At 48.1% G+C, this 20,418-nt stretch overlaps 1 protein-coding gene across 6 annotated transcripts in view; it reads left to right on the plus strand.

Moving 5' to 3' along the window:
- The window catches only part of LOC136578276 (alanine aminotransferase 2), a 36,662-nt gene extending 16,244 nt beyond the window's left edge, over window positions 1-20,418 (plus strand). For 2 of the 6 annotated variants that reach the window (XM_066578191.1, XM_066578190.1), the window contains 11 exons: window positions 4,517-4,694; window positions 15,871-15,960; window positions 16,049-16,157; window positions 16,318-16,451; window positions 17,441-17,684; window positions 18,225-18,304; window positions 18,476-18,612; window positions 18,696-18,870; window positions 18,954-19,109; window positions 19,413-19,525; window positions 19,598-20,418. In XM_066578191.1, the coding sequence (XP_066434288.1) occupies window positions 4,517-4,694; window positions 15,871-15,960; window positions 16,049-16,157; window positions 16,318-16,451; window positions 17,441-17,684; window positions 18,225-18,304; window positions 18,476-18,612; window positions 18,696-18,870; window positions 18,954-19,109; window positions 19,413-19,525; window positions 19,598-19,688 (1,507 nt within the window). In that variant the 3' untranslated portion in view covers window positions 19,689-20,418. Of the gene's footprint in view, window positions 1-4,098; window positions 4,117-4,136; window positions 4,289-4,313; window positions 4,695-15,870; window positions 15,961-16,048; window positions 16,158-16,317; window positions 16,452-17,440; window positions 17,685-18,224; window positions 18,305-18,475; window positions 18,613-18,695; window positions 18,871-18,953; window positions 19,110-19,412; window positions 19,526-19,597 lie in introns of those variants that run through there. The other 4 variants (XM_066578193.1, XM_066578188.1, XM_066578192.1 and 1 more) reach the window with 4 other exon arrangements.

The following is a 20,418-nucleotide window of genomic DNA, read 5'->3' on the forward strand; positions in this document are numbered from 1 at the left end:
GCACATATGTTGTAATGAAACCCCGAGAGGAAACGGACAGTGTGGGCAAAAGAGCTGTGGCAACGAAGCTTTAGGGACCGTTCACACAGAGCGGAGTAGTCCGCAGGATGTATTTCTCGTTCGCATGGGTGTATTTCTGTGCGCAAATGCAAAGAATAGAAGCCATTGATTTCAATTGGTTTGTTCACATTTCCACATTTTTCGCATGCATTTCAGCTGTGCTAAAAAACCCGCAGCATACTCTACTTTTCTGTGAATTTGTGCACCAAGGGACTTCGTAGAAGTCAATGGGGGGAGGGGTGTGTAACTGTGCACGCAATACTCAAGGAGTTGGATAATACGCTGCCTAAATCCATTGGGGAAAAAAACGCACCTGGAACTAATCAGCCATTTCAAGCGGTGCGTCTTGTTTGCCTGCAGGCGGAACAAGTACAGTGCAATATGCCAACATACACGTAAAAAAGCATCGTACGTTCTGCAAAAATGCGCTGTGGCGCATGTAAAGGCTCATACGCTATTGTGAAGGAGCACTTATTACGACTTTATTTTGCTTTTTTAACAGCAAAATGCATTGTGTGGAACGTCTTGCGGAAATTGAGTTTTTTCCCGCAGATTTTAATTGTGGAATTACATCTCCTCTATGTTAGAAATCCGCAACAGCAATAATTCCGCAAGACGTTCTTAGTTCCACAGCAGAAAGCTTTTCCTCCGGAATTTAATCTTGCGGCTTTGAAGTAAAATTGCGCCGATTTTTAATGGCGGTGGAGTGTCCATTTGAGCGTCTTTCCCTGTTTCTGCTCTGTGATTATGAACCATCAGGCACCTCATGCCTCGCTGGCTTGTTAGTGGGCATGGTCTCTGCATTATATAACCACTCGTTATCTTGAGGTCAGACGAGGAGACTGAACAATTTTCCTTTGTCACTTCTTTCAAGTCTTTCTAATGTGGAAGTTTGGTTTGGCTGAAGGTTTATATGTGAGGCTCTGACTGTAAAGAACCAGCACTTTACATGAAGAATCCTTCCCTTAAAGGGCCAGCACCCTCCTGCAAGAGGTGTGGATTATATGTCAGGTGACACTGGAGGGGCGATGTACATGGTGACACTGCTGTATTACCGGTGTTATCCACGGTCAGGCTGTATACTGCCAGGGTCACACATCAGTTTCCTTGGGGTAGGAGATCTTGTAGGTACTTTATGCCTCATTCTCTCTATCAGTTGCTGTAGTTTGGACTTTGTTCTGAGTAGGTCACAAGGACAGGTTACGGAAGGCGGTGGCATTGTCATAGACACATATAGTACAGGCCAGAAGGAATGCCTGAGGGGGGCAGTATGCAAGTGGGGTGCAATGCGGGCCTATCGTGTCTCTAGAAGGGGTACTACAGGGTTCTGGTTTGGGGGCTATGAAAAGGTATGGAATATGTGGGTGTCAGGCATGAGGCACCTCGTTGTTATAATGAGATGTGGAGCCTTGTGCCTCCACCAATAGTATTGGGCTCGGCCCCTTGTGCCTCATTATTAGTAGCAGAGGTGGAGCCTCATGCCTCCATAATTAGTATTGAGCATGGCGCCTCCTTATTAGGCCTCATTCAGACGAGCGCTGTTTTAGCTCAGTATAGGCGCATGAAAAGATTGCACCTATACTGCATTGAAGATCGCATGAACGGGTGATTTCCAGCTATTTTAATTGGCCCGTTCACACGATCTGAGGTGCGAGGTGCGTGTTATCCAGCTGCCATAGGAGTCTATGGAAAGCGCGCACCAAGGACAGGTGAGGTCCTATTGTTTCTCGCACCTCCGACCTGAGATGCGTGCATTGTGGCTACGCATATCCTATTTTTGATTGGTGTGAGAATTTAGCGCATCTAAAATTCCTTCTTCTAAATGGTTCTACAGGAAACCATTGGTTCTAATAGAAGCGCTTTCTTTGCGCGCCTATAATGCGCTTAAGTGTGTTCGTGTGAACGGGGCCTTAGTATGAGAGGTAGAGCCTCGTGCCTCATTATTAGCATCGGAGGTGGAGGCTTGTGACTCTATCAGTAGTATTGGGCTTGGCCCCTTGTGCCTCATTATTAGTATCAAGCATGGTGACTCCTTAATAGCATTGGCTTCTGCGTAAAATGCTTTTGGCATAAAAAATAAAAATCACAATTAATGAGAAATCACAGTTAGGGCTCTTTCCGAAAATCGCGTGAACGGGTGCACAAATCTGCCATTTGTGCACCCGTTCAGGCGGCCCGGGTCCGGCGCATAAACGCCGAGCCCGGAATGCCGTCGGGCCAGGGGGAGATAGTTTAGCTCTCAGATGTGGAGCCAGCAATGGGCTAGGACGGGAGCTTAGCAACCAGCTGCTGGCCCGTCCTGCTCCCTCCCATTGCAAACAGCCGGCAGGGGCAGAGAGGAGAAGGGAAGGGAGTGAAAGTTTAACAGACACGCTGCTAAACTCACTCCCACCTCTCTTCTCCAGCCGCTACCATAGGCTCCCACAGGAGTCTATAGGAGCCGCCGCCATATTCCGGCCAGAAGATCGTTCCTGAACGATCTTTTCTGGCCAGCATAAAAGTGCCCGGCCAAAATGCGCACCCTAATGCGCTATCTTGGCAGGCCGGGCGCTCTTACGCCACAGGAATACGCCCATCTGAACTGATGCATTGTAAACCAATACATCAGATGGGCAGCATATATTGGCCAGGCGTGAAAGCGCGGCCGATATACGCTTGTGTGAATGAAGCCTTAGACTGCAATGTAGGTCCAATTTTCTTAGATCTACGTCTCTCTCGCCCATGTCAAAAAGGAAGTCCCAGATGTATATATTCCTGTCTGGATGTGCACCCCATCCTACCATCCTATTCCGAGAACATCTGTGACGTCTGTAATAAAAGCAGTCACAAATTTATGCAAATTCAGGCATTCGTACAATCCTATTTTTTGAGTTTTGGTTATCTAATATAGGGTGTGCTATACAGAGGTGTAGGAGGATTATATGATACAAGGTGTAATATACAGGGTTCAGGCGGATTATGTGATGCTAAGTTATATGCCCATGCTTTGCACAGAGATTTATTTTATGACTAGCAGTCCTGCAAAATACAAAGTGGGCCAGAATAATGAGCCGAGCACCGCACTGTTATGGAAGCTGTCCAACAGAAAATCTGTGTTGTCCATAGCAACCAATCACAGTGCAGCTTTCATTTTACCTCAGCAGTATTAGAAATGAAAGCTGAGCTGTGATTGGTTTCTGTTGTAAAAAAAAAAAATTACAGGGGAAGTCGGTGAGTTTTCGATTTTTAATTATACCAGTATTCGTCGCCTGGTGCTGAAGAACAATCATGCAAAATTTCACTCAAATTGGACGAGAACTGTGGATTTATATATAAACAAACAAAATTTTGCATTTTATAGATAAAATGGGGTTTAATATACAAAGGTGTAGGAGGATTATATGATATGGGGTGTAATATACAGAGGTGTAGGACATTTATATGATATGGGGTGTAATAAACAGGTGTAGGATGATTATTATGTGATAGAGTATATATTATGTCACATAATCCTCCTAAACCTCTGTATATTACACTCTTTATCATATAATAATCCTCCTACACCCCTGTTTATTACACTTCATATCATATAACCTTCTACACCTCTATATATTACACCCCATATCATATAGTCCTCCTACACCTCTGTATATTACATCACATATCATATAGTCTTCCTACAGCTCTGTATATTACATCACATATCATATAGTCTTCCTACACCTCTGTATATTACATCACATATCATATAATCCTCCTACACCTCTGTATATAATAAACAGGGGTGTATGAAGATTATTATGTGATAAAGTGTGTAATATACAGAGGTGTCGAAGGTTATATGATGTGGAATGTAATGGGTAGAAATATACAATGGTGTAGAGGGATGATTATATGATGGAGTGTATCATCAGCACATGGGTATCAGCGGGGGCATCTGGTGGGTGTCATTCTGGGTGTGCATTAGGTGCAGGTTGCCCTCTGCTGGTTCTTTGACATTGTCCCTCCTCCTTCTCCTCCTCTTGGGGATTATCAGGCAGGGACTTGCCCCAGTACAAGGAGGGAGGTGGCAGCTGGGTGAGTGGTAGGTGCAGGTGGCCCTCTCTTGCTCTCTGGATATGGTCCCCCCTCCTCCTCCTGGAGACTGTCAGGCAGGGACTTGCCCTGCTGCAGGGGAGGAGGGGGCAGCTGGCGGGCGTATAGGTGCGGGGCTGCATTCTGGGCTCAGTATAAGGCTGGCATCGTGCGGGTGAGGAGCTGCAGCAAGTTCCTGGACTGGTTCTCCCAGTGCACACGTGTAGTAGTGCCATCCCCTCCCCCCCTCTTCCTGATCTTCTCAGATTCCTGCAGTCGTGTCATCTGCTGACAACATCTTGGCCCCTCCAGTTGTCATGAGTCTGTTCCGTCTTGGGGTGTCCTCGGGGGCCCGTGTCTGGGGTTCTGCTCCACTCAGTGCCCCTCTTCTCTCTTCTTCCAGGTCTCATTCAGGAACACAGCTGGGAAAGCGGGAGCAAAACCTCAGGATGTGTGAGAACGGGGCACAGCAGCCCATCCTGACCCTGGAGTCCATGAACCCCGCCATCAAGAAGGTGGAGTACGCCGTGCGGGGCCCCATAGTCATCAGAGCCGTGGAACTGGAGAAGGAGCTGCAGCAGGTAAGCGAGGATGAGAGTTGTGTAAACTTGTGTGCCTCATACCTCATTTACTGACTGCACTCTGGTGGAAGGAGGGCTACAACTAGACATGTACTGTGCCTCATACCTCATTTACTGACTGCACCCTGGAAGGAGGAGGGCTATAGCTAGACATGTACTGTGCCTCATACCTCATTTACTGGCTGCACCCTGGAAGGAGGGCTACAGCTAGACATGTACTGTGCCTCATACCTCATTTACTGACTGCACCCTGGAAGGAGGAGGGCTATAGCTAGACATGTACTGTGCCTCATACCTCATTTACTGACTGTACTCTGGAAGGAGGAGGGCTACAGCTAGACATGTACTGTGCCTCGTACCTCAATTACTGACTGCACCCTGGAAGGAGGAGGGCTACAGCTAGACATGTACTGTGCCTCATACCTCATTTACTGGCTGCACTCTGGTGAAAGGAGGGCTACAGCTAGACATGTACTGTGCCTCATACCTCATTTACTGACTGCACCCTGGAAGGAGGGCTACAGCTAGACATGTACTGTGCCTCATACCTCATTTACTGGCTGCACCCTGGAAGGAGGAGGGCTACAGCTAGACATGTACTGTGCCTCATACCTCATTTACTGACTGTACTCTGGTGGAAGGAGGGCTACAGCTAGACATGTACTGTGCCTCATACCTCATTTACTGACTGCACCCTGGAAGGAGGGCTACAGCTAGACATGTACTGTGCCTCATACCTCATTTACTGACTGCACCCTGGAAGGAGGAGGGCTACAGCTAGACATGTACTGTGCCTCATACCTCATTTACTGACTGTACGCTGGTGAAGGAGGGCTACTGCTAGACATGTACTGTGCCTCATACCTCATTTACTGACTGTACGCTGGAAGGAGGGCTACAGCTAGACATGTACTGTGCCTCGTACCTCATTTACTGACTGCACCCTGGAAGGAGGGCTACAGCTAGACATGTACTGTGCCTCATACCTCATTTACTGACTGCACCCTGGAAGGAGGGCTACAGCTAGACATGTACTGTGCCTCATACCTCATTTACTGACTGCACCCTGGAAGGAGGGCTACAGCTAGACATGTACTGTGCCTCATACCTCATTTACTGACTGCACCCTGGAAGGAGGGCTACAGCTAGACATGTACTGTGCCTCGTACCTCATTTACTGACTGCACCCTGGAAGGAGGAGGGCTACAGCTAGACATGTACTGTGCCTCATACCTCATTTACTGACTGCACCCTGGAAGGAGGAGGGCTACAGCTGGACATGTACTGTGCCTCGTACCTCATTTACTGACTGCACTATGGTGGTGATGACTGCTGAACATGGACTGTACGTCATTTACTGACTACTATGATGGTGGTGATGACTGCAGGCTATATACTGTGCCTTGTACCTCGTTTACTGACTGCATAATGTTTAGAGTATGACTGCTGGACATGTGATAAATGAGGTATGAGGCATTAGTTTCCTCAATCATGTAGCTCAGAGCTCTGTGCGGTGGTTGGTACTCTGGTCGGGCGGTCCTCCTCCCTCCCCAATCCCTCCAGCTGTACGTCCATTGTTTCCAGATGTTTGGGGGCTGTAAACACTGCCGGCCCTCCCCTGCCTCGCTATAGAGGAATGTAAGAGCTGAGGCTCTGCCCTTTACATCTCCTGATATTTGGGGACCCCAGATCTGTTGCTGCCCCTTCCCATCCTCGGACCCCAGCCACGTCCTGCAGCATGAGACCACCCATAGATGAGGCACAAGGGGTTCACACAGTGGAGGGTCGCTGCTTAACCTGTTCAGTGCTGGACAGTCTGCAGTGATCCAGGCAGCTGCACCCCCTTTATGTATCGGGGTCCTCTCCGTATATGGCCTGCTCCTGCAGACATGAACTTCATGGGGTGGGGGGTGGGGAGTGGGGAGTGTGGTAATTGGAGAATTATGTGCCTCGCGTGTTCAGTGACCTGGGGGGTTAATTCCTCATATGACTCCATGTGTGATCTGTCTACTCCAGGCCTAACCCTGTTCTCTGAATGTCTGCAGGGGTCCCCTATGTGGTTGTGGTATATGGGGTGTGGGTCTGGTCTGTTATTACATATTGTATGTATGACAGTGCTGTCCCCCCAAATACAAAAACATATATCCCAATATGCTCTGCCCTCCACATACTGCCCCCCCCCAAAACATCCATCCCCTGCTGTTTCCCTTCTCCCACCATACATAGACCCCCTCTGAACTCCACATATTGGATATATATATATATATTTTATGTATGTATATCTATCCTCCTTCCCTGTCTTCTCTCTCAGCCCCGGTGTGTTTCCTCATGGCTGCAGGCTATGCACACTCCCTGTATTAGAGGCGTGGTGGTGAGGCGTGAGGCACAGGGTGCTAGCACGGAGTATTCTGATCATTCTCCTTCTTACCACACAGACTGTTGGCAGCAGCACCGCTCTCAGGGGCGTCCATGTTTACCCATTACACAGGTGGATGACCTGTGCCCCACGTATGACGCCTGATGTGTGACCGGAGATAATCCGGGGGTCACTCACCACCTCCTCAGTGCTGGCAGCAAACTGCTGCTCTCCCCGCTGCAACAGCTTATCACTACAACACGCAATACATATCTCTGCTATCCCAGTTTAATAGCTTTTCACTACACCTTATAATGTACAGCTCTGCTATTCCTGTACAGTAGTATCTCACTACTCCCTGCAATATGCAGCTCTGCTATTCCAGTATAATGGCTCCTCAGTACCCCCCCCCCATAATACACAGCTCTGCTATTCCACTATAACTTCCCGACGCCCCTACTATTTCTGTACAACGTCTCCTCACTACACCCTGTAAAACACAGCTCTGCTATTCCCCACCCCAGTGTAGCTTTATCACTGCACCCTGTCATGTACAGCTCTGCTATTCCCACTATACCCTTTAGTATACAACTCTGCTATCCCACATCCTGACACCCTGTAACGCTCAGCTCTGCTATTCCAGTTTGCTCTGGTAGCAGCACATATATGAAGGGGAAGCTGCGGTCTGTGACCTCCCACCACACCGAAGACTCAGCTACTTTCTTTTCTGTTGATGTCCCCTGCCCCTTCCCCCTTGCACCCCATAATGGCGGACATGAGACAATGGGTCACATTCTCCTGTGGGATCGGGTTGCTGCAGCCTGTGTTTTGGGGATATATGCTGGTTGTCAGTTTCTTTGGTCTGACAACTCTCAGTGCAGGAAGGTATCTGACAACCAGTCTATAAAATGCTGGCTGCCATGGACCGGCCTCCTCATCTCACACATGACGCAGTGCTGACCGTGAGCTCCATGTGACGGCGCACACGTATCACAGAATACAGCAGACAGTTGAGGTTCTATATATAAATACCCCCATCCCGCTTTCCCCTGGTCCTGAAGGGCAAATCTACATGATCTTCATTCCACTCTTCTCTGCTCAGTGTCAGTCTTCACTGCAGCTATAGTATTCTATTCAGGGGCAAGGATAACCATAACAGGCAGAGCAGGGCACTCTGGATCTCTCAGGTTTGGCCTCTTAGTGGATTTTGTGCCCTGTAGTAACAGTCAGTCCTAACTCTTTGTGGGTGAGTGGCCTTAGTGATGGTCTTTGCGGCCGTGAGAGATGATGCGGGGGGTGTTTTCTCAGAATTCCTGGCGCAGTTTTCGCCCTCATTAGTCAATCTGGCTCATCAGCCGCCATTCATTGCCATAGAAACCAGGAGAGTCCATTCATGGGACAAGGATCCGTCCTCGCTCCATTCACTCCCATTGTGTGTTGGGGTCTACAGTTAACCCCCAAAGCCCCAGGGGGGATTAGCTCCACACTGAGGACTGTGGGGTGGGCGTCGGGGGGGGGAGTCTTCAGCACCAGCCCCCAGAGCCTCTGTCATGTTACATGGGCACTGCAGTCCCATGTAAATAAAGCTTTACTGCTGTGATGTAAGTATAGAAACGTTCTAGTAGAATTTATGTTTGAATTGGTCTCCATGTTAAAGATCTCTGCTTGCTGTCATTGACTAGAAACATCCTGACATATAATGAGCCTATTGGGAGGGAGATCTCTATTTCTGCTGCCACTCTCTTCCGCTCACAGAGCATTGTCTGCACTGACTCACTGTAACAAGCCATACACGTGGGTGCTGTGTGCTGCTGCTGGTTCTGCTTGCACTGGCCTGTCTGATACATTGGAACAAGCCCTTAGCTGTATGAGCAGGATTGGGTCAGGAAGGTTTTCAGCCTCTGCATGTAAAACTAAAAAAGGTTTAAGTCAATGACAACCATCAGAGATCTTGAAGAATCTAAACCCAAACAGTGATGAGGCCTCATGTACACAGACTGCGCTGGCCCTTTAAAGGGGTCTCCAGAACTTTAACTACTGATGACCTGTCCTCAGGATAGGTCATCAGTGGAGGTCTGCTACTCGGGATCCCCGCTGATCAGATGAAAGCCCAGCCCGCTGTCAATGTGGATGCAATGGAAGCAAATAACACTGTCTGCACTGCAGCAGGCCAGGTTGGTATTGCATTGCATTGGATGGCAGCAGTGACCGCAGTACCAAACTGGACCGCTGCAATATGGACAGAACTATTTGCTTGCATCGCTGTCTGCACCGCTCATGGGTTTTGTCTTCTGTGTTGGGGAAATAGCGTTGGCATGTCAATTCTTGACACAGTTATCACTCGAAAACCAGGTTGGTCGGCCGCACACAGATTTGCCCCACTGACTATGGTTAAATTTGTGCAAAAACCTTATCGGCTTGTGAAAAATACCCTTCTGTTCAGAGGCTGTAACCCCATACATAGCTGGTCCTGCTCTCAGCTGAGAAGTGGAAACAATTGTATCCAGTCTAAACAATGCTCTGTGAGCTAAACCTCCTGGACTCTAGACTGATACATTGTAGCAAACTAGCAGTTTTCCACAATGTATCAGTCTAAAGTCCAGAATGTTTAGCTCACAGAGCATTGTTTAGACTCGAGACAATTATATCCACTTCTTAGCTAAGAGCAGGACCAGATATGTATAGGGTTACTGCCTCTTAAGGGAAACAAAGGGGTTCTAATTCACTGACCGCAAGCAGAGATCCTGATGATTGCGAGGAGTTGAAGCATAAAGTCTATTAGCAAGTTGTAGATCTTCTCATTATATGGAGAATAATCTTTATTTACACAAACCCTTTAATGCCTCGGATGTCGCCACCCATTAGCCATGGCGCACGTCTGTATATCGGATGCCTGCTGCAGCAATCTTGCCGACTCGTCTGACGTAACTTATTTCCATGTGTTGTCTGATTGGCACTGCACCCATTACCACAGACGCATGAGGGACAATAGTTCTGATTGTGCAGCTGCCACCTGTAAGTGCCCTCAGTGCCCAGTGCCACCATCATCTGCCAGGGCAGCAAGGCATTGTCTCCTGGGTGTACGAGGGTAATTTCTGAGCGATGCCAGCTGAGGTCACATGTCCACTAGTGATGTCTCTCTGGCACTGGGATGCTGTCACATGTCCTTCTTGCACTTTGTCTAGGCAGATGATAGCGACATAGTGCGGTGGTTGGCTGCAGATTCTCACACCCCTGTGTTTGCTCAACATTAATAAGTCAACGCTTTTCTTCACTTGTGACGGAGATAAACGTTCTGCTGACTGCACGCCAGCGCAGGAATGTACCTGCTGGACCAGAAGAGCAGGGTGCAACGGGCGGGCGCACTATGGCCCTGTCCCTGCGTGCTCCACCACTTAACTCCTCACCAGCAGGACAGTAAAGTGAAGCTTTTGTGACCAGAGGGCAGAGGAGTGGTACTGTGTAGTGGGCACACTCTACCGGTCAAAAGTCCTAGAACACCTCAATCCTTCCAGTTTTCAAAGTTTAATGTCTCCAATGTACTTTGTAATAAAAGCCTAGAACAAATAAACAAGTTAAGATGAATCAAAATAATGGATTAACTTTGTTTCACCAACTTAAATCTAGATATCTGACTCTTCCCAGTTGCCCCTCTAGCTAATATAACAGCTGTACACCATCGAGGCATTCTTTCTACAATTGCATTCAGATATTGGTCAGAAACCTCTTTCCAATATTGTTGCAGAAGTTCCCACAAATGTGCTGCACTTGTAGGCTGCTTTGCTTTCACCCTTCTGTCCAGTTCATCCCAAACAAGCTCAATGATGCAGCATAGGTCAAAGCCATAAACACCCAGCGCTCCAGGTTGTAAACTGTGGGTTATTAAAGGGGTTGTCTCGCGGCACCAAGTGGGGTTATACACTTCTGTATGGCCATATTAATGCACTCTGTAATGTACATCGTGCATTAATTATGAGCCATACAGAAGTTATTCACTTACCTGCTCCGTTGCTAGCGTCCCCGTCGCCATGGATCCGTCTAATTCTGATGTCTTCTTGCTTTTTTAGACGCGCTTGCGCTGTGCGGTCTTCTGCCTGGTGAATGGGGCCGCTCGTGCCGGAGAGCTGGTCACCGCGTCGTCATCGTAGCTCCGCCCCATCACGTGTGCCGATTCCAGCCAATCAGGAGGCTGGAATCGGCAATGGAACGCACAGAGCCCACGGTGCACCATGGGAGAAGACCCACGGTGCACCATGGGAGAAAACCGCAGTGCATCCCTGGGAAAGGACCGGCGGCCATCTTAGGGAGAAGATTTTTTTAAACTCCTTATTTCGTCGGATCGGTGAGTAGCAAGCGGTTTAAAAACCGCTTTAATTTGCTATTTTATGCCAGGGGGGTGACAGGGGGAATGGGGTAAGGTAAAATTTTGATGCTTCCCGCGAGACAACCCCTTTAAATGTGAAGCACTAACTTCACAGGGGTTCCTCTACTGCTATTCTGTATTAGGGGTGTACTCATCAAAGTGACAGAAGATCAGGCAGGGGAATAAGTTTCCAAACCTCAGTGTAACGTTGGGCTATTTATTCATTCAATAAAATCACACAGTCACTGCAACGCGTTTCGGCTCATGTGAGCCTTTTTCAAGCATCAAACAGTGTGCAGTACAATTATATATAAAACAAATAGAACAAATAGGTATAGCATACAACACCTGTCTATGGTGTTGAATGCTATACCTATTTGTTCGGGGTTTTTTTTTGTTTGTTTGTTTTATTTGGTTTGGAAACTTTCACCTGCCTGACGGGGATCTTCTGTTACTTGACTGCTATTCTGTATTAGGAGTGTACTTATCTTAGGCACCCCTGTGAAGTAAGTGCTTCACATTTAATAACCCATAGTTTACAACCTGGAGCGCTGGGTGTTTTTAAGGCTTTGACCTATGCTATATTGTTGGTTCTTTCTCCAATATATATACATATATGCTCAGATTCCCACCAATGTCGTCCGTGACTGGATGTCCTTTGCGCATCAGGATTGTGGACGTACTAGAGCTCCCTTAACCAAGGGTGACTCTGGTCTATCAGGGTGAGTCAATCTTTTATTGTCTCACCTAATACATCTAACTGAAGTGATCTCTCATTCCACCTGATCTTCAAAGCGTTCCCTTACTGATTGTGAAAACAAGCTCAATGGGGTTTAAGTCTCGAGACTGTGCAGGCCATTCCATTCTTTGAAATCTATCGGCTTCTTCTGGTCTTCCTAAGTAGTACTGACATAACATAGAAGTATTCTTTGGATCATTGTCTTATGGTAATCTGAACTCCTGACCAAATAGGCGTACACCAGAGGGTAGGCCTTTTTTCCAATGCGCCAGTCACTCTGTGCAAGTTGTCAACTCTGTATCCAGGCAAAGAGCCCTGGACCATCAAGCTTCCTCCGCCATGTTCGACAGTTGGTGTTACGCACTCACAAACCATCCTTTCACCTACTCAACTGCGTACAAAAACCCTGTGTGATGTACCAAAGATGTCAAATTTTCATTCATCAGTCCTTAAGACCTTCTTCCACTCTTCAGTAGTCCACTGAAGGTGCCACTTGGCTCAGACCAGTATTTCTTTTCTATTTTACAATCTTAGCAGTGGCTTTCTTACTGATTACTCTACCTGCAAACCAGCAGATAAAAGTCTTTTCCTGCATTAAAGGGGTTGTCCCGCAAAAGAAAGTGGGGTTATACACTTCTGTATGGCCATATTAATGCACTTTGTAATGTACATCGTGCATTAATTATGAGCCATACAGAAGTTATTCACTTACCTGCTCTGTTGCTAGCGTCCCCGTCGCCATGGTGCCGTCTAATTTCAGCGTCTAATCGCCAGATTAGACGCGCTTGCGCAGTCCGGTCTTCTCCCTGGTGAATGGGGCCGCTCGTGCCGGAGAGCTGGTCATCGTAGCTCCGCCCCGTCACGTGTGCCGATTCCAGCCAATCAGGAGGCTGGAATCGGCAATGGACCGCACAGAGCCCACGGTGCACCATGGGAGAAGACCCGCGGTGCATCGTGGGTGAAGATCCCGGCGGCCATCTTGGTAAGGTAAGTAAGAAGTTGCCGCAGCGCGGGGATTCGGGTAAGTACTAAACCTTTTTTTTTTTTAACCCATCCCTTGGGTTTGTCTCGCACCGAACGGGGGGCCTATTGAATAAAAAAAAAACCTGTTTCGGCGCGGGACAACCCCTTTAAGCTTTGCTTGAAGATTTTGTGCTATTGGGTGCCAATCACACAAACTGCTGACTCTTAAAAACTTGTCATCTGATTTTGTAGTGGCCTTTGGTCTGCCAGACCTCTTCTTGTCAGAGTTTTCTCCCCTTTCCAAGTGCCTTTTGATGGTATAAGAAACTGTACTGACTTCCAGCTTAACCAGTTATGACTCTTAAGTGTTGGTCTGTCCTACGGAGAATTTACTGTCTGTCTGTCTTTGGTTTATTGTCTTTTTCTTGCCATTAAGATAGCAATGTGGTGTGTCCTTAAGAGCAAAACTGCCCAAATCCTTCCCTAGAGGGCGTGATGCAAACGGTTCCAACACTGGTTATATGGAATCAGAGGGTTTGAAAGTAATCTACAAAAGTTGAGACACCTGTAGGAATAGTTTGTATCCAATTTCAAGCCAGAATTTGCTCCCTGTCCTGCAGAGCAGCTGTTCTTGATGTGTTCCCTGAATAAAGCTTTTGGGATAAAATCATAAATTCAGACAACAGTTGCGTTTCAGAATATTGGTGTTTTTAACTAACTTTTGAACCTTTGAAGCATTTCACGTTTTTTGCTGCACTTGAACTGTGTTTAATGTAAAAAATAACTGGAAGCCTTGAGGTGTTCTAAAACATTTGACTGTTAGTGTGTGTGTTATACATATTGCAGTACTGTGCAAAGGTTTTAGGCAGGTGTAGAAAAAAATGCTGCACAGTAAGAATGCCTTAAAAATAGAAGTGTTAGTTTATTTTTCTCAATTAACAAAATGCAAAGTGACTGAACAAAAGAGAAATCTAACTCCCATCAATATTTGGTGTGACCGCTGTTTGCCTTCAAAACCGCTTCAGTTCTTGGGAACAGCCAAACTTTGCTCCAATGATGAGGTTGTGAAAGGCCGTTTTATGTCACAGGTCATACACTGTGGCAAGACTGAGCATGGCAACAAGGCACAAGGTAGTTCTACTACTTCAGCGAGGTCTCACAGGCAAAGAATTCAGAACAAACTGGGGTTTTTAGATGTGCTGTTCAAGCTCTTTTGAAGAAGCACAAAGAAACTGGCAACGTTAAGGACCGTAGACCCGGTGGTCGGCCAAAGGAACTTGGTGTAGCAGATAACAGACATATCCTGCTTGCTTCCCTTCGAAATTGGAAGATGTCCAGCAGTGCCATCAGCTCAGAACTGGCAGAAACCAGTGGGACCCGGGTACACCCACCTACTGTTCGGAGAAGTCTGGCCAGAAGTGCTTTTTCATGGAAGAATTGTGGACAAAAAGCCATACCTTTCACATAGAAACAAGGCTATAATGAGTGTGTACAGGCAGCAGTGAGGCATGGTGGGGTGTGATACAATAGTGAGTGTCTGCAGGCAGCAGTGAAGCGTGGTGGAGAGGGGTACAATAGTGAGTGTCTGCAGGCAGCAGTGAAGCATGGTGGGGTGTGATACAATAGTGAGTGTCTGCAGGCAGCAGTGAAGCGTGGTGGAGAGGGGTACAATAGTGAGTGTCTGCAGGCAGCAGTGAAGCATGGTGGGGTGTGATACAATAGTGAGTGTCTGCAGGCAGCAGTGAAGCATGGTGGGGTGTGATACAATAGTGAGTGTCTGCAGGCAGCAGTGAAGCATGGTGGGGTGTGATACAATAGTGAGTGTCTGCAGGCAGCAGTGAAGCATGGTGGGGTGTGATACAATAGTGTGTGTCTGCAGGCAGCAGTGAAGCATGGTGGAGAGTGGTACAATAGTGAGTGTCTGCAGGCAGCAGTGAAGCATGGTGGGGTGTGATACAATAGTGAGTGTCTGCAGGCAGCAGTGAAGCATGGTGGAGGCTTCTTACAAGTTTGGGGCTGCATTTCAGCAAATGGAGTTGGGGATTTCGTCAGGATTAATGTTGTCCTAAACGCTGAGAAATACAGGCAGATACTTATCCACCATGTTATACCATCAGGGAGGCGTCTGATTGGCCCCAAAAGTATTCTGCAGCAGGACAACGACCCCCCCAAACATCCAGCCAACGTCATCAAGCATTCTCTTCAGCGTAAGGGTGAATACCTTCTTGCGTTTTTTTTTTCGCGTTTTTTTTCACACGATTCTCAATGGGACTTTCTAATGTGAAAAACGCATCGCAAGAAAAAACGTGCAAGAAAAACGCAAGTGTGCAGGAGCTCTAAAGAAGAATGCGGAGTCATATCACCACTTCCAGGACTCCTTAGAGTCCTGGTCTTATCCTCCAGTCTGTCTAGGATTATATGAATAGACAGATGATGTTTGGTACAACTTCCCTGCTGAGTTTCTTCAAAAACTGTGTGCCAGTGTACATAGAAGAACTGATGATGATTTAAAAGGAAAGGCGATCACACTGAATACTGATGGGATTTCTATTTCTCTTTTGTTCTGTCACTTTGCATTTTGTTAACTGACAAAAATGAACCATTAACACTTCTATTTCTGGAGCATTCTTACTGTACAGCGTCATTTCTAGACCTGCCTAGAACGTTTGCACGGTACTGTATACAGGGCAGGAGACGTGGTGCCGTGTATACAGAGCAGATTCTCAGTGCTGTCGTCCCTCCTTCTGATTTTCAGGGTGTGAAGAAGCCGTTTACAGAAGTGATTAAAGCGAACATCGGAGATGCTCACGCCATGGGCCAGAAACCCATCACTTTTCTTAGACAGGTGAGACTGCAGTACACACAGCATCCATCGCTCAGGCTGGGGGCGCAATGAGGGTCTTTCTGTGACCCCGTATGGTGTTCTCTTGCAGGTCAGCGCCATCTGCCTCTACCCAGAGCTCCTGAATGACAATAAGTTCCCCAACGATGTGAAGCAGAAGGCACGGCGGATTCTGCAGGCCTGTGGGGGGAACAGCATCGGTAAGTGCAGCCGCAGCTCTCCTGGGGAAGGTCTAGTTAGGCTGAGCAAGTCCAGAACACAGACAGGAAGAGTTGTCATGGGGGCACAGGAGAAGACCTATAATAACAATAGGGGCGTCCATCACAGGAGGTGATGTCATTCTTTTGTCCTTCCTCACAGGGTCTTACAGCGCCAGTCAAGGAATAGAGATTGTCCGTCAGGATGTGGCCAAGTACATTGAGCGGAGAGACGGTGGAATCCCCTCCAACCCTGACAACATTTACCTCTCCACCGGTGCCAGTGACTCCATTGTGGTAAGAGCTCTGACCTCCTCCGCTGTTGTAACCCCACAGAGAGGAGATGTGCCGCACAGGACTGTTTCCTGATGTCACCTCCTACAGGTTGGACATCGGCCGCGTTGCATAGGACTGTTCCTTAATGTTGCCCCCACAGAGAGGAGATGTGCCAGGCAGCACACAACTGTTACCTGATCTCGACAAGCTGCGCAGGAATGTTTTCATTTACTGTGTTTTGCAATGGGACCCTGAAGGTTTGTCATAGGGCCTATCATAAGGGGATCCCACCTTTGCCCCTGGTGGTCATGCCTTGACTTCTTGGGCTAAAGCAATAGTCCAAATTTACCTAAGTGAGGCTTCTTCAATGTTTCCAACATCTCTGCTTGCTGTTTGTGAACAGAATTTTGTTTCTTTTCAGAGACTGACAGTCTGTTTTGACCCAGTTGTGCCCGCTCCGGTGACCCGGCCTGATCTGGAACGTTGTTTTGGATTCTAGATTAAAAGAAAAATGCATGACATAGAATGATAGAATTCTATGACATGTTTCTATTAATTGACAGCAAGCAGAGATCTTGTAAACAACCTCTTATGTTTGTGGCCGTCTGAGATGAGCCTTGTCCACAACATTACATCTTGTTCGCTTCTTAGGATGATACGTCCCAGATGTCGGCTCTCCCTGGCAGCGTCCCCTAGTTCGGGCTCCTGGCACGGGCTGGCACCATATCCCCCCTGCTGACTCCACATTCCACGTCCTCTGCCGCTCGCAGCGCCTTTTGTTCTCCCCTCTGACTCAGATTCCTTCTCTCTCCGAGAATTTTCTTTTTCTTCTATTTTCTTCCTTTGTGAAATCCTAAATATAAATGTGTGAAGAAAGCGACCGCGTTCTGTGTGGTGGGCGCTCCGCTGGTTATCATCTCCTCTTTTACATGTGTGGGGGCGATGATGGGTGGTTTACCGTAGTAGTGCTATAGCCTGGAGTAGTAGTCCATCTCTGTCCTTTCCTGCAGACCATGCTGAAGCTGTTGGTGTCGGGTCACGGAAGTTCTCGGACGGGCGTCCTCATCCCCATCCCCCAGTATCCTCTGTACTCGGCCGCACTGGCAGAACTGGAGGCAGTGCAAGTGAACTACTACCTGGATGAGGAGAACTGCTGGGCGCTGAACATCAATGAGTTGAGGAAAGCGCTGAATGAGGCGCGGAAACACTGCAACCCAAAGGTCCTGTGCATCATTAACCCAGGCAACCCCACAGGTACCCACTATGAAGAAGCCCCTAGCTATCGGGGGCTTGCTCTGTGCCTTTGGTAATGTCAGGTGCCCTAGGGGACCTTGTTTTGCATCTCTGGTGATGGTGGCTGTTTGCGATCCCTGCTCTATGTCTCTGGTGATGGCAGTGGACCGGAGTTCCCACCTCTGGTTCCCACCTATCGCTCTCCATCTCTGGTGATGGGGAGGCAGCGAGAGGTTCCAGCTCTATGTCTCTGGTGATGGGGTAGTTGGGCCTAGGGGCCTTCTTTGTATCTTTGGTGATGGTGGGTGGCCTGGGGTCCTCGGCCTGCATCCCTGATTATTATGTTGGCTTGGGGTCCTGAGTTACCCGCTCTGGTGATGAGGTGCGGCCTGGGGTCCTCGCTTTTCGGCTTTGGTGATGGGGAGGCAGCCAGGGGTCCCGAATCCGTGTCTCTGGTGATAGCAGAAATCTTGGGGTCCTTGATATGCCTGTGGTGACGTGGGCAGGCAGGGTCCTCGCTCTAGGTCTGTGAATCTGGCTCATTATTATTCTCTTCCTCAGGTCAGGTGCAGAGCAGGAAATGCATTGAAGACGTGATTCGCTTTGCAGCTGAAGAGAACCTATTTCTGATGGCCGATGAGGTGGGTAGTCCGTCCTTGCTTCCACTTCACAGCAGGGTATTGTTCTATGGAGCCACCCTCCATACACAGATAACTTTTTTTTTTTTTTTCTTGTTTCTTTGTCTTTTTCACCCTCATTCTATGATGCAACCCCCTTATCATGGGTTCCCACTAACTGTGTTCTCCACGCAGGTCTATCAAGACAATGTCTATGCCAAGGGCTGCGCCTTTCACTCCTTCAAGAAGGTTCTCTTCGAGATGGGCCCCAAGTACTCGGATGTGGTGGAGTTGGCTTCATTTCACTCCACATCCAAGGGATTTATGGGCGAGTGAGTGCTGACTGGTCCATAAATGTCTGCTGGGGGGATCTTGATGTTGCGGTCCTCACTGAATACCTTATATTTCCTCCCAGGTGTGGTTTCCGGGGTGGGTACATGGAGGTCATCAACATGGACTCAGCGGTGAAGCAGCAGTTAACTAAGCTGGTGTCTGTGCGCCTGTGCCCCCCTGTTCCAGGGCAGGCTCTGCTGGATGTAGTTGTAAACCCCCCTCAACCTGGAGAGCCGTCTTATAAGCAGTTTATGGCGGTAAGAGTATGGATGTAGATGGCAGTATAACACTAACAACCTGCTGATAGTGGCGATCATTCCAATGCACACTTCCTTTCCAGGAGCGACAAGCTGTACTTGATAATCTGGCAGAGAAGGCGCGGCTCACAGAAAAAATTCTGAATCAAGCCCCTGGGATCCAGTGTAATCCAGTACAGGGAGCCATGTACTCCTTCCCAAGGATCGAGATTCCAGAGCGAGCGGTCAAACTGGCCCAGGTAAGTGACGGAGAGGTGAATCCTGGACGGCTGGTCTGTAAAATGACTCCACATAATTCCCTCTGAGGTTGTTCCTGTGACACAATGGAGAACTTGTGTCTGGTCTCAACTAGAAGTTGGGTCCAAGGCCAGGGATCCTCGATACAGAGATAGGCTAAGTCCTTTGCCACTCTGGCTTCTTGGAGTCCTCTTCCCTTCAATCTGATGGTTGGATCCAGACGTTTAGTCCTTGTGTCAGATACTTCACATTATGACTACTCATGTTGGTGTGGCCCTGACATCTTCTCATCCTCTTTCTCCCAGGCTGAAGGCCAGGCCCCGGACATGTTTTTCTGCATGAAGTTACTGGAAGAAACTGGAATTTGCGTTGTACCAGGAAGTGGCTTCGGCCAACGAGAAGGAACCCACCACTTCAGGTAGGTAGCGCAAGTTGTAAGTCTGTCGCTTTGTAGGTGGTGATGACTTTAAGACTCTTCTTCTTGCCCCAGGATGACTATCCTCCCACCCACCGATAAGCTGAAGAGTCTTTTGGAGCGGCTGAAGGATTTCCATCAGAAGTTCATCCAGGAATACTCGTAGGTGACACCGGGCTCCTCCTCTCTGGAGCTGCCATGCTGGAACCAACTGTGATGATGAAGACCTAGGGGAAGCCTGTAGATGGTCTTAGTTCTTGGTAATTCCTGTCCCTGCACCTTATTGTTATAACTGTGCCAAACCCGTTCCGGTGGGCATCTGGCCGCCAGGACTTTCCCGAGCACTTTACGCCACTGCCCAGAATTCCCCCACATTTAGGGTTTGGAGACATTTGTCGGGTTTTTAGAGCATCTTCTAGTAGTTGAGGCTGCTACACTGACTCTGCCCCCTACACGTGATATAATCTGCCATGTGACATGTAATGTAACGCTATTCGCCTTAAGTCGCATGATGAACTTGTGCCTATGACTGGCTGATGTCCAGCTTGGGCACTGTCGTCTCTGGTTATTAGAGGTGCCCCCTTTTGATATCTGGTGCCTGGCGTCATGCCCACAGAGCCCCCACTCCGTATATACAGATCACTGGATAATGCTGCTATGCAAAACGTAAGAAGCTGATCGTTTTCTTCCCGGCGGTGCCATATTAGTCATGAGAGGTATCAGAGCCTTGATGTTCCTCCAGACGTAGTAGGTGGTCTGGGATGTCGCCCCCCTACTGTTACCTCGGGTACTTTTTATACAAGGCCAGTGCTGAAATAAAGATTTGTTTTTGAGTGGACAAGGGCTACTAATGTGCGAATGTCCGTTATATAACCAATAAAGATGGAAACTCCTTA

Source organism: Eleutherodactylus coqui, chromosome 9 (genome assembly GCF_035609145.1).
Source record: "Eleutherodactylus coqui strain aEleCoq1 chromosome 9, aEleCoq1.hap1, whole genome shotgun sequence".
Lineage (NCBI taxonomy): Eukaryota > Metazoa > Chordata > Amphibia > Anura > Eleutherodactylidae > Eleutherodactylus > Eleutherodactylus coqui.